The 13,078-nt window shown below is 41.9% G+C and overlaps 1 protein-coding gene across 2 annotated transcripts in view; it reads right to left on the bottom strand.

The window, feature by feature from the left end:
• Window positions 1-11,954: 11,954 nt before the first annotated feature.
• Window positions 11,955-13,078, bottom strand: part of TTC39B (tetratricopeptide repeat domain 39B) — a 275,315-nt gene continuing 274,191 nt past the window's right edge. For both annotated transcript variants that reach the window (XM_068234826.1, XM_068234833.1), the window contains one exon: window positions 11,955-12,386. In XM_068234826.1, the coding sequence (XP_068090927.1) occupies window positions 12,287-12,386 (100 nt within the window). In that variant the 3' untranslated portion in view covers window positions 11,955-12,286. The remainder of the gene's footprint in view (window positions 12,387-13,078) is intronic.

Raw genomic sequence — 13,078 nt, 5'->3', positions numbered from 1 at the left:
GCCTGGTTACAACATATAGTTTAAATCAAAGGATGCTGTCAAGGAAATATTTAGACAGGATGTGGGAGAACACCAAAGTAAAACATACAGAAAAATGAAAATGTTCAGTTTCTTCAAAAGGACCATATGGAAGCCCACTGAGAAAAGGGGGATCTGCAACTACACAAAGAACTTCCGAAAAATGTACTATCATTTCATGTAATGTTAGTTCACTGATTAGCAGGCAACTATATTAGTGTTTATATGGGCTCATCATGAAACACAGCAGTTTGCAATGCTGTACATCATAAAAACTGCTTGGTGTTTTACCCTCACTAACTGTAATATCACAATGTCCATGCCACGAAAGTCACTGCAGTTTCTTCCTATACATTGTTGCTGGTAATGCTACATACAGTAAGTGTACGCTCCTATATTTGAAAAATCACTCCATTCAACAAGTAATGCATTTTGCATTAGAAGAAACGGAACACTTGCAGAGCAATTTAGATTCAGGAGCTGCTGGCTAAATAATTGGTAGCTGATTCATTAACCAGTTGCCATTAACTGATTAGACATCACTTAATCAGTTAAGCCTTCTGCAATGTTCCAGTTCAGCCTCATCAGTTCCTGCTGAACCAGGATGTGCAAATTATGCAATATTTTTGCTCATCATTACTGGATAGCAATCTAGAAGTAAATTAGTAACATTTCTACACCTGAATTTCTAACTCCACCTTCTTACAGCATGGTGGTTCATTCCCAATGCATTCTGCCAAACTATGTCACCTCAAAGCCTCACAAATGGTGTCTTAAATGAAAATAGCTGATTACTTTTATTGTAAATAATGTGCAGGGGCGTAGCAATAGGGGTTGCAGAGGTTGCGACTGCATTGAGGCCCTTGGGCCAGAGGGGCCCCGAAGGGCCCACCCTCAACTACACTATTAGCTCTCTATTGGTCCTGTGCTCATAATAATCACTTCTATAGATACTTTGAATAGTGGTGGTAATCATTAACAAGCTGTTCCCCATCCCCTTCTTGCACCTCTGTCACTGTAGTTGCCATTGGCAGGTTTTGGTGCACCGTATCAATTGTTATGTATAGAGTGCTTGGGGGGCCCCATTGTAAAGCTTGCATGGGGGCCCACAGCTATACTTGTAAAGCTGTAAAATTCTCAAACTAGTGTGAATTTAAGTATTGTGAATAACCATTTGTAGTCATTCAGCAATCTTCAATGTACTCTTCTATGTCTCCCAACAATACATTTCACAAGTTCAATCAATAATTGTGCAAACCTTAAGGCCAGAAACCCACTAGGAGCACTTTCTAAGCGCTAGTGATTTGAAAAAGCTCTTACTAATGCAATGCTATGTATATTTTGATAATATCACATCGCTCAAGTGGGATCACACCCATAGCATTACATTAGCAAGAGCTTTTCAAATCACAAAGCGCTCAGAAAAACGCTCCTAGTGGGTTTCTGGCCTAAAGGTTACCCGAGGTGACGTGTGACATGATGAGATAGACATGTGTATGTACCGTGCATTGCACACAAATAACTATGCCGAGTTCCTTTTTTTCTTTCTTTGCCTGAAAGAGTTAAAAATCAGGTATGTAAGTGACAGTTCCTGTCAGGAGTGGGTCAGACTACAGTGTGACCCTCACTGATAAGAAATTACAACTATAAAACACTTTCCTAGCAGAAAATGGCTTCTAATGCTGGGTACACACGATACAATTTCCTGCTCGATCGATGGGTGATCGAACGGGAAGTTGCATCGTGTGTACCTGTCCAAGGTGCACCCGATCGATAAAGCATTTGATTTTCTAATGATAAGTGTGCAAAATCGAGCACTTTATCGATCGAGAGCCGATCGGGCATGTCGGAAAGAATTGATCGCTTCCTGTCGATCAGGCGGGAAATTGCATCATGTGTACCCAGCATAAGAGCAGGAATGAGATATATAGGGACACTTTTGGCTACCTATGGGGGAGGGGGGGGGGGACTACTTATACTGGGGACACCTCTGGCTAATAGAAGAGACTGTCTATACTGAGGGACACACCTTTGGCTACCCATGGGTGGAGGCTACCTATGCTGGTGGGACACATTTAACTTCCTTATATGGGGGGGGGGGGCACCTTTGGCTACTTATTAATGGTGCCACCATAGGTGGCAACAGTACAAGCCATGATTAGCGGCAAGAAGGTTAAATTATGGCGCCCAATTAATAGCGAGTGTCTAGCGCTCGCTATTTATCAGGCACCAAAATGGAATCTTCTTGCCGCTAATTGGGTCTTGTACTATTGCTGCTTGTGGCGGCGGGGAGTAGGTAAAGGCAGGTGGGTTAGTGCTAGGCAGAGGGGGTGGAGTGGTTAGATTTAGGCATAGGTAAAGGTACATGGAGGCACTGTGGTAGAGGGAGGGTTCAGTGTGTGGGTAGGCAGGGGAGTTTGTCTACATTACCTGCTCCCGGGCGGTTGCATCACTTCCTAGTTAGTTTGCAGGAGTCCGGCAACCAGCCAATCACCATGTGGCTTTATTTCCCGCATGGTGATTGGTTGGCTGCAGGAATCTTGCAAAATAAACCGCAAGTGGAGGAGACGGGATCGCCAGGACCAGGTAATGTATGACAGATGCCGCTAATGACATGTTATTACTAAGGTTATTTTACATCTTAGGACATTTATGAAAGGTTAAATAACTTTATTAGAAAGATGCCATTATCGGCATCACCCTGTGCCTTTTTTGAATGTACCCCCCTCCCTCCCCCTCGAAGTGTGGGCAAAAATTGAATGAAGCCCATGGTGTATTAGATTACTGCAAAACGTAGGAGGTAAGAGCAAGATCTGTGGGGATTAACGCATCTGGCCACAGAGCCAGAGGTTTCCGACTCTGAAAGCGGAAGTGTAAGCTGCTGGATCGCACCACAGAATGGATCAGAATGCAGGCAAATGCCAGACGAGTATCCAGCCGTGGCTGCAGTGACACTGTGGTTTGTATGAAGATTGCAGGTGGTATTGCTGGGGCGCCTGTAACTAATGTACTCATTGTGCCAGATGAGTTAACCCCCACAGATCTCACCTCCTGCAGGACATTCTTACTTCCTAGTGTCCAGATGCTGCTCAATGTCTTTTAGGTCGCACCCAATTCCGGTCTTCTAAGTGTTCAACTGGATCCCTCCGTCAAATACTTTTGCGAAACTTCTCCCAAATGGCGTCACATGAGTCAGAACTGCGCAGATGCGAGTGCTGAACTGCACAAGCAAGCACTGCGAAAGTAAATGCTCATCTACAAGTATGTGCAATTTCAAACTCACGCTTGCACAATTCGGATCACTCTGCTCCACTTGGATGAATTTATCTTATGAATTTGCTCTCCTTATCAGTTTTAGCCCATGAATTCTCTCTCCTTTTCTATTAAGGCATGATTTATTTTTCCTCATCCATATTATCTCATGAATGATCTCTCCTTGTTTATTCACAAAATATTTCTCACAAATTATCTCCCATTCTTATTTTTCACCTTATCTAGATTATACATTTTCAGCACTTTGCAAACAAATCTCTTAAAATAAGTTGTTCCTGACTTCAATAACTTTAACAATATTTTCCTTCACAGCAACAGGCATAGTGTGAACAAGGCCTAAGGAAAAACCTGTGTATTTATACAAAAATATCCAGATATTTTGACAAAAAAACCTTGATGTCCTTGCATACATAAATGCCAGAAGAAGCTCAGCAGCTGCCTGCATTCCCACTATCCTCTATAAGCTTGTGGATATGTGAATCTGTAGAACTCACAACAGGTGGTTTTGATCAGTTGCTCCTTCCAGAATACTACAGCATAGTATTGTTTACATTCCCTACAGCAGAGAAAATACAGAGTTCAACTTCCTATTTGGTTAATTGAGTGGAAAATGTTTTACTAAACTCCTTAGTTCCGGGAAACGCAGTGGTGATTGCAGGACTTTGTTTAAGTCAATAATTCCTTTAGCACATGTTTTCATAAGCACACTGAGCAAAGGAACAAGAAAATAAGAGCCAATCTCACTGTGGGATGACATGCTGTATTCCTTCTAAGAATTTCCCACTTTGCTTACACAAGAGCTGATGTTCACCACTTTATACTTTGAGATGATTCCATTCCCATGGCTTTCCCACATGCTTATATCAGGAACGGTTGTCAGAAAAGGAGTACACCTCATTTATCAAATCTGCAGCCATTTCTGCTATCTGTTTGGCATGCCTGCCACCCAGTGGACAATTTAATATTAGCATCAGGAACATGCTACTAGGAGCATTCAAATGATCCAATCTGAAGGCCGGTATGAGAATTAACAGTTCATTTGTGGTAGATTTTCTTGCATGCTACCATGTACAAGCTGCATGCTAAATAGGGAACTGTATTAAAAAGCAGTCCAAAACAGTATTTACAGATTGACTTTTCAGCTGCTTAGAAACACAATATCCTCTATAAAACTAGTTCTAGATCTCTTCTTATGGACTAAATCCAGGCAAATAAGAAAACCGCTGGCCACAACCAACCTTTCACTTGCCACTATCGACAACTTTGCAGATACTCTATTTATTTGAGAGTTTGGGGATCCTTTTAGAATTTACCTCACGACATCCAAACTCTGTGGGGGAAAACCTTTCTTAGGCCACATACACACATCAGACCATAGTCTTTTGAAAATGAAAGATCACAGACCAATCTTACCACCCTTCATGTAGTATGAGAGCCATACTCTACACAGTCTTTTCTATGGAGCTGAACTCCACATCAGAAAAAAATCTTTGCAAGATGCTGCACACACAGATGCTGTACAGACACAAAAGATCAGTATCTGCAAAAGATCTGTTCCTGCCAAAGATCCATTCCTGCAAATTGCAATGATAGTCTATGAGATCTGCAGATCATCATACACACATGATTTAACTGACATTCATCTGCAGATCAGATCCACCAGGATGGATTTTCAGATCTGCGGATCTGCAGATGAATGTCAGTTAAATCATGTGTGTATGATGATCTGCAGATCTCATAGACTATCATTGCAATTTGCAGGAATGGATTTTTGGCAGGAACAGATCTTTTGCAGATACTGATCTTTTGTGTCTGTACAGCATCTGTGTGTGCAGCATCTTGCAAAGATTTTTTCCTGATGTGGAGTTCAGCTCCATAGAAAAGACTGTGTAGAGTATGGCTCTTATACTACAGGAAGGGTGGTAAGATTGGTCTGTGATCTTTCATTTTCCAAAGACTATGGTCTGATGTGTGTATGTGGCCTTACTCCTCATATAACTATTCTGTGGAGTTGGGACATTATTAGACCCACCAGCTATCTGCACTTATGTTTATTGATTGCAGGCGATATGCTGAGGGTTTACTGCCACAGTCAACACCATTAATCTACACCTGAAGCATACGCCATACCAGAGCCGGGACAAGGTCCTCCAGCACCCAAGGCTGAGACACCAAAGTGCGCCCCTCCATCCCTGCCACCCCAGCTGTCACACACTGATTGCTATTAGACTAAGAGGCGCCACAGGGACCACAACCTCCCCAACACCTTAATATGTAGTTATCTGGCTTGCAGTCACTGCCATGTATCCCCTTTTCTTATTTCTTTCTGCTTCAAACACAATTAGGAATGACAGCTGAGTGAATTCTGCGCCCCCTCTTACACTGTGCCCTGAGGCTGGAGCCTCTCCAGCCTATGCCTCGGCCCGGCCCTGCACCATACAGTATATTTTGGGGACTTTCGAGGGGTTTTTGCGGCCTGTTCTCAAGAGCCAACTATCTCCTGAGGATGTTTTTTCCTTTACAAAACACGTTGAGCTTATGCTTGGCTCTGAGACATCCTTTTATTATATACAGCTATACAATTTGGTGATTAATGGAAGGAATTATAATCATTTAGACACTATTATCCCATTTATGGTTTTGAGTATGGATATATAGTTGTATGATGTTTGCAATATGGAGTTATGAACAGAATCTCTGGTCCTATTTTATGATATTGTGTGTAACATACTTCTTTTATCTTCTTGAAATAAAAGTTGAAGATTTTAATACATATATAATACATATATAATCGTGTCACCAACCCCTCCCTCAAGATTGTAAGCCACATGTGTCGAACTCCAGGCCTGGAGGGCCAGATCCATGCCAGTGTTTAGGGTGGACGGAGAAAGAAGAGGAATGTGTTCTACCTGATGGACCTCACCTTTCCTGATTCAGACCCATCGATTAATTTGAGCTGTGTAAAAAATGTGTGAGGACCTCGGCCCTCGTAGGACCGGTTTGACATACCTGTTGTAAGCCTTTGGCAGGGCCCTCTCCCCTTGTGTATCATACTTGACTGTGTGCACTTTACCCAGAATTTGGAACTGGTAATTTTTACCACTACCACTCCAGTTTATGATCTGGCATTGTACTACTATCTGCATTGTGTTGTGTATCCTATTCCTGTTACCTGTATTGTTGTATCTATTGTCTATTACCTGTATTGTTCTGTCACCCCTGCTATTGTCTGTAATCCTATTTATTGTACAGCGCTGCGTAATATGTTGGCGCTATATAAATCTAATAAATAATAATGTGACTTTTCTTTCTCATTTATAAATATGTCACAATATTCCCATTAAACTCTCATCAACCTATCCAAAAATCTACCACATACAAATCAGGAGAAGGGATACAACTGTATTTCTATATATATTTTTATGATTATATGAGTGCGGGCTTTATTGGTCTAAAATTAAAAAGTCACTTTTATGTACTTTGATAGGTCCCATAATCTATTGCAGCACTCTGTAGTTGTAAAATAGCAGCCGCATGCCTACACTAATCGATTACTGATCTGATTACAGTTTTGCTGTTCCTCATCTAAACGACAACAGCATGTAAATGTGAAGCACCCTCTCTTGGGAAAAAAGTTTCCTTGCAAATGCTTCTAATCCCAGGACAACAGTGGATATATTACTTATTTCAAATTCATATTGGAATTGGGACAATAAAAATCCACAGGAAGTCCATGTGTATGGCCCAGGTCCAAACTGCATTCAATTTGAATTGCTTATGCACGTAAGCCAGAATTATTGCATTTTATTGACCATCTCTTTTCTTCCTGGCCACCCATCCTCCATGATCGGATGAAGAGTGGGTTGGTTACAATATGAGAGTGAACTGAGACAAACCAGGAAACACCTAGTAAATACACAATGTGGCATTACAGGTGTGATTGGTCGTGCAGCCCATGTACTGTACAAACGACACGCAGCAGACAATATAAACAACATATTGAGAATTGCAGTTCACATACTGTCATATAGGAAAGCTTTTATTCAAATGATAAGATCCTGATGTCATATATAGCACAATAGCGGCACATCCAGGCCCCACACCTGTAGGACCCCATGGTGGTGAGCCAAGTTGGGAGGCATCTGTCACGAGAAGGAAAAGAGACTAGGTGACAGCATGGAGCCCAGAGAAGGCCCTCGTCTGGAGGCATACATGAAACCACCCTCCAAAACTTGATGCAACTTCACTGTATTCTTCTGTAACTGTGGACAAATACCGGAGCATCTGAGGTAGTGCACGACCATATCCCCTGATGCAACATGCTGGGCCTATACCTAGAGAGGGCAATGTGTCTTGCTCTATTTAGCATGCACTTAAGATAACCCCTCCCTGACAGTCTCTGTTCCAAATAGCGAATATTCGTTGCAGGGATTCTGTGGAGCAATTGCGGCATGCACGTATATATTCCCCTACTGGTACAGGCTTTATTGTATGTTTCGAGTGACAGCTATTAGCTGTCAATATAGAGTTACCTGCACAAGGTTTCAGTGGGTTTGAAAATACACTGTACCAGTCTCCGCACAACCAAACAAAGTCAGATCCAGAAAGCTGATCTTGGTGGTGTGGGAAGACATTGTAAAAAATTGCAGTTCTCATTTAGTTACTGGACAAAGCAAGGTAACAATTCAGAAGATGACCACCACACGAGGAGGAGGTAGTCTATGCAACGTCCATACCAGACAAAATGCTGTTCAAAAGGATTCTGATTTGTGCGCAGCCTTGGTGTGCTAATCGATGGGGAATTGAGTTTCAGAAACCAAATTTCATCCGTAGTCAAATCTTCCTACTTTCATCTGAAGAACATTGCAAAAATGAAACATTGATTCCCCCAGAGGATCTTCCAACCTTATTTCACGCATTCATCACATCATGGCTGGACTACTGCAATGCCCTTTATGCAGGCCTTCCCAAAAAGGACCTGCTCCGCCTGCAATTAGCAATCTGGCAGCAACATTCTGCACTAACAAACCAGCCTCGCCACTGTCACATTACACCAATCCTTCGCTCACTGCACTGGCTACCAGTAGAATGGAGAATACTCTTCAAGATAGGACTGCTGACATTCAAATCACTGCACAACTTGGGCCCTGGATACATAAAGGACTTGCTGAAGCTGCATTACACCCCTCACAACCTCAGATCAGCAGGATCCATAAACTTGGTCACCCCCAGAGTGCACCTCAAAACCTCTGGAGACAGAGCTTTCTGTCATGCTGCCCCTACTCTTTGGAACTCCCTACCACACCTAGTAAAGACAGCCTCATCCCTGGAGTTATTCAAATTCAGACTGAAAAGCCACCTGTTTAGCCTGGCTTTTCCGGACTTCTAGAATTCTTCCTCTGTACCAAGATTTACCAATCAACCAATAATTGGTTTGAGCCATGCTTATTTGCTTTGAGTTCTACGGGAGAAAAGCGCTTTACAAATGTTATTGTAGTTGTTGATTTCCAAAGATGCAGAACCATTCCCACCATCTTCGGCCTCTTTCACAGTAGGATGTTGCGTTTTGATGAGACGTTAAAGTCGCAACGCAAAGTACAACACAATGCCCCCAAAAAGTTGCACAGCAATACTAAGTCTGTGCGACATTCTCAGCGCACATGTTGCTTTTGTGTGTAACGTGTAGCCTTATTAGAAAGTGCTGCATGCTGTGCGTTATACACGTTATTCGCTGCGTTGGACTGTTTGCACATGCTCAGTAATGACTTGGAAGCATACTTTTCATTGCCTGTATGTTCTACTGTATGCAACAATAACGGGGAATTAAGTTGCGTTGCGACTTTTTTGGGGCGTTGCATTGTAATTTGCATTGCGACTTTAACGCTGCATCAAAACTCAACGTCCTACTGTGAAAAAGGCCTTATGGAAGGGCTTGTTCACACTACAAGAGCTTTTATAAGCGCTTTGTGATTTTAAAAGCTCCTGCTAATGTTATCCTATTTGTGTTCTCACTACAGCGATGTGATTTTGTAAAAAATGTCCCATAGCATTGCATTAGCAAGAGTTTTTCAAAATCACTAGTGCTCAAAAAGTTCTTGTAGTGTGAAGAAGCCCTAAAGGTTGGCAGGTGAGGGTGAGAATTTCACCTCCATCGAAGCCCAACATCTCTGGAGATGGACAGTATCATCTAATAAAAAATTGTGAGTAAGCAAAAATTCTACAGCAACCCAAATTAAAACCTGAAGCGGTTGTGAAAATGGTGAATATTTGGATAGATGAAATTCAACAGCAGTGAGCGCCACCTCATGTGAATTTGAGGAATATAGCATCCTTACATTTAATGTCATCCAAATGTAATTCCCATACCACCGAAAATCTGGCAAACTGGACAAGATATTCTTGGTGTCTCGAATGAACAAACAGGGGCTGCAAGGAGTCAACCCAGCTATGTAGGTGCTCCCCAAAAGAGCCAATCCCAACACCAGTACAGCGGCCCCCAGGGGAACACTCAGATTTCTTGGGCAGATGATGAAATAGTAGACAAATTGCACTAAAATCCAGAAATAATCATACCGCCAGGGAGGTTTAAGAGTTTGTTTGTTTTTTGTTCCCCTGGATCATTTGGCATTTCTGAGGGTGGTTTTATATTGGTTGAATCTAAGGGTGTGTGTGTGTGTGTGGTCAGGTCTATAAATATTGGGACATTGACACAATTCTAACACACACACACACACACACACACACACACACACACACACACACACACACACACACACACACACACACACACACACACACACACTGGAAGAAGCATGTCAATGTCATTTTGCCCTTAAAAAATGTATTGTACTCTCATAAAGGTACCCTGGCTAAGTTGTGGGATAAATGGAGAGAACTGTAAACTTTACTAGAAATGTTTCCCTGGTTATCACTCTGTACTTTTCGCTAGATGTTTTTACCTTTTGCCTCTACAGTGTACAGATAACAGATATACAGTGCTGCCCATAATTATTCATACCCCTGGCAAATTTGGAGTTAAAGTTACTTTTATTCAGCCAGCAAGCAATTTTTTGATGGGAAATGACATACCGTATTTTTCAGAATATAAGTGGGTGCATCTTATAGTCTAAAGGTACGGTATTTTGGCCCCATAACATACTTACCAGATCCTGCCACCGTGATCCTCTCCTCCAGCTATTATTTGAAGCTCCCAGCAGCTGTTGTCGAGGGTCATCCAGCCTTCCCATCCAGGATCCCCGCTTGTGTGTCCCAGCTGCAGGATCATCTTCGCTGCAGTACCATATGCAGACTGCAGACTTGCGGTAAACACGCACTGCCGCCCCGCCGACATCCTCCATAGTAACGGCGTCCTCTTTTTAGTTACAGTGCCCCCTTCTGTGTGACGAGCGGCACATAGGTTTACACATAGAGGCACATAGGTTTAGTTTTTTTCCCCCCTGATTTTTGCCCTAAATTTAGGTACTTCTTATATGCCGGAGCATCTTATATTCCTAAAAATACGGTAGGTGTCTCCAAAAAGGTAATAAGACGATGTGCAAGAGGCATTATTGTGGGAAAAAACATTTCTCAGCTTTTATTTACATTTGAGCAAAAAGGGTCTAGTCCAGAATTATTCATACCCTGCACAAACTGTCACAGTCTGTGGGAAAATCCAGTTTCTATACCATACCAAATAGTCCAAGCTGTTCTAAAGCATCCTAATTACCCTGAATAAATTGGGAACATCTGTTTTAATCAACTCAACAGGTGAAAAACAGCAGCTCTCTGTAGTTGGTTTGTGGACAGTCATGGCTAAGACAGGAGCTCAGTGAGGACTTGCAGCTGCACATTGTGGCTGCTTACAAGTCAGGAAAGGGCTACAAGGCCACTTCTAAATGTTTTCAAGTTCCAGTGGCTACAGTGCAAAGTGTTATAAAAAAAAAATGGAGTAGGACTCACCAGATTGGGGACACTTTGGCACAGTAGGTGAGCTTAAACGAGTTTAAGCGTAACCAAGAGCCCGTCACTGCTTCCCTGTTGTGTGCTGAAGCCCCTCTGTGTCTACATATTTCTTATGGAAACTGGAGATCTCCAGTGCTGCGTGCATGCTTTGCATAGTATTGCATATAATTTGGTTTGTGCTGTTCATCCCTTGGCGCAATAAATAAATAAATATATATCATATGCACACACACACACACACACACACACACACACACACACACACACACACACACACACACACACACACACACACACACACACACACACACACACACACACACACACACACACACACTTCTGGGGGTACGGCAGCTTTTTGGTTTCATGGACACAGCTTGGTAAAGGTCGGGGACGACCGAAACCGTTGCGGTGCAAATAATATTGTGTTCCTAATAAAGAGAGCATGTGTGCTGCAACCCTAGGATCTCCATCTATTTATCTAGTTTATTTCCAGAAAAAAAGACATATATAAGAGGGCAGGATACATCTAACTGCTAATATTAAAAAAAAATGAAATTTGAACAATTGTTTGCCAGGGGTTTACATATTTAGCAAAAAAATAAGTAAAATAAAAAAAGGGGGGGGGGGGGGAGGAATGGGGCACTGAACACAGTTAAGCACATTTAACAAAGACAAATTCACCACGCAGGGAGGCAATGTTGGTTGTATCAGACTTTACTTCATCAGTAACTGTCTGAAATATTTTCATTTAAGTCAGTATGGCCATAAATTATTTCTCTCATGAAACAAAATATATATAACAATTTTTTTCCTGTATCTTCCTTTAAAGTATAGAATATTTATATATATTTATATATTTATAGTACAATTACCATAGAAAAGAACAGCTACATAGAACAACAGATTGAATCACGTAAGATAACAGTCATTACATTTAGGGTTCAGCCTCCATTTCTGCTGTCGACATGATTCCTGTACTATGACTGCAGATGAAATGCCCATGTACAAAAAGTAGTCCAGCGCCATTTGGTTATGGTGGCGTCGATGGTGGGGTGCCCTTAAGATTGCTCAGTGCTGCATGGATCCGGAAGTGCAGCCTGGATTCCATGGAGTAGTCTTTGTAATTGGTCCTATAAATCAAAATACATGGATATCTGTGATTAGACAATTCTCTCCAACAACCAAAATATTACAGCACAGCAGGGCAATTTATAAATGTTCCCACTGGATTAAAGTCAAGCTTTAGTCACCACATATACAGATAGCCCCCGGTTTACGAACGCCCGACTTACGAACGACCCGCCGATACGAACGCCCGCCGACCATACTGTATCTGAAATTAATATCCAGAGCTCTTTGTAGCTTAAAGAGAACCTGAACTGAAAATAAAAAGTCAAAATAATCATACACAGGACATACTCACCTCCTTTGTAGTCTACTACTCAATCTCTTTCTCCTCTCCTGCATCCCCATTGTCCACTGTGATCAATGGAATTTTCCATCCTCCATTTTAAAAAAGGCCATTACCCCATAAAAGCTTGGTCAGCACTCAGCACACTGTTACACTGTAATATCACCCACTTGAGCCATAGGGAAACAGACATTACCTTGCACATTCAGTTGTAACTGACAGCTGCCGATATATAACCGACAGCAACAGGTACAGTGAGATGCGAAAGTTTGGGCGCCCTTGTTAATCATTATTTTCCTGTATAAATCGTTGGTTGTTACGAAAAAAAAAAATGTTAGTTAAATATATCACATAGGAGACACACACAGTGATATTTGAGAAGTTAACCCTCCTGGCGGTTAATTTTTTTTG

The sequence above is a fragment of the Hyperolius riggenbachi genome, chromosome 1, assembly GCF_040937935.1.
Source record: "Hyperolius riggenbachi isolate aHypRig1 chromosome 1, aHypRig1.pri, whole genome shotgun sequence".
Lineage (NCBI taxonomy): Eukaryota > Metazoa > Chordata > Amphibia > Anura > Hyperoliidae > Hyperolius > Hyperolius riggenbachi.
This window is presented reverse-complemented; position numbering and strand designations above follow the sequence as displayed.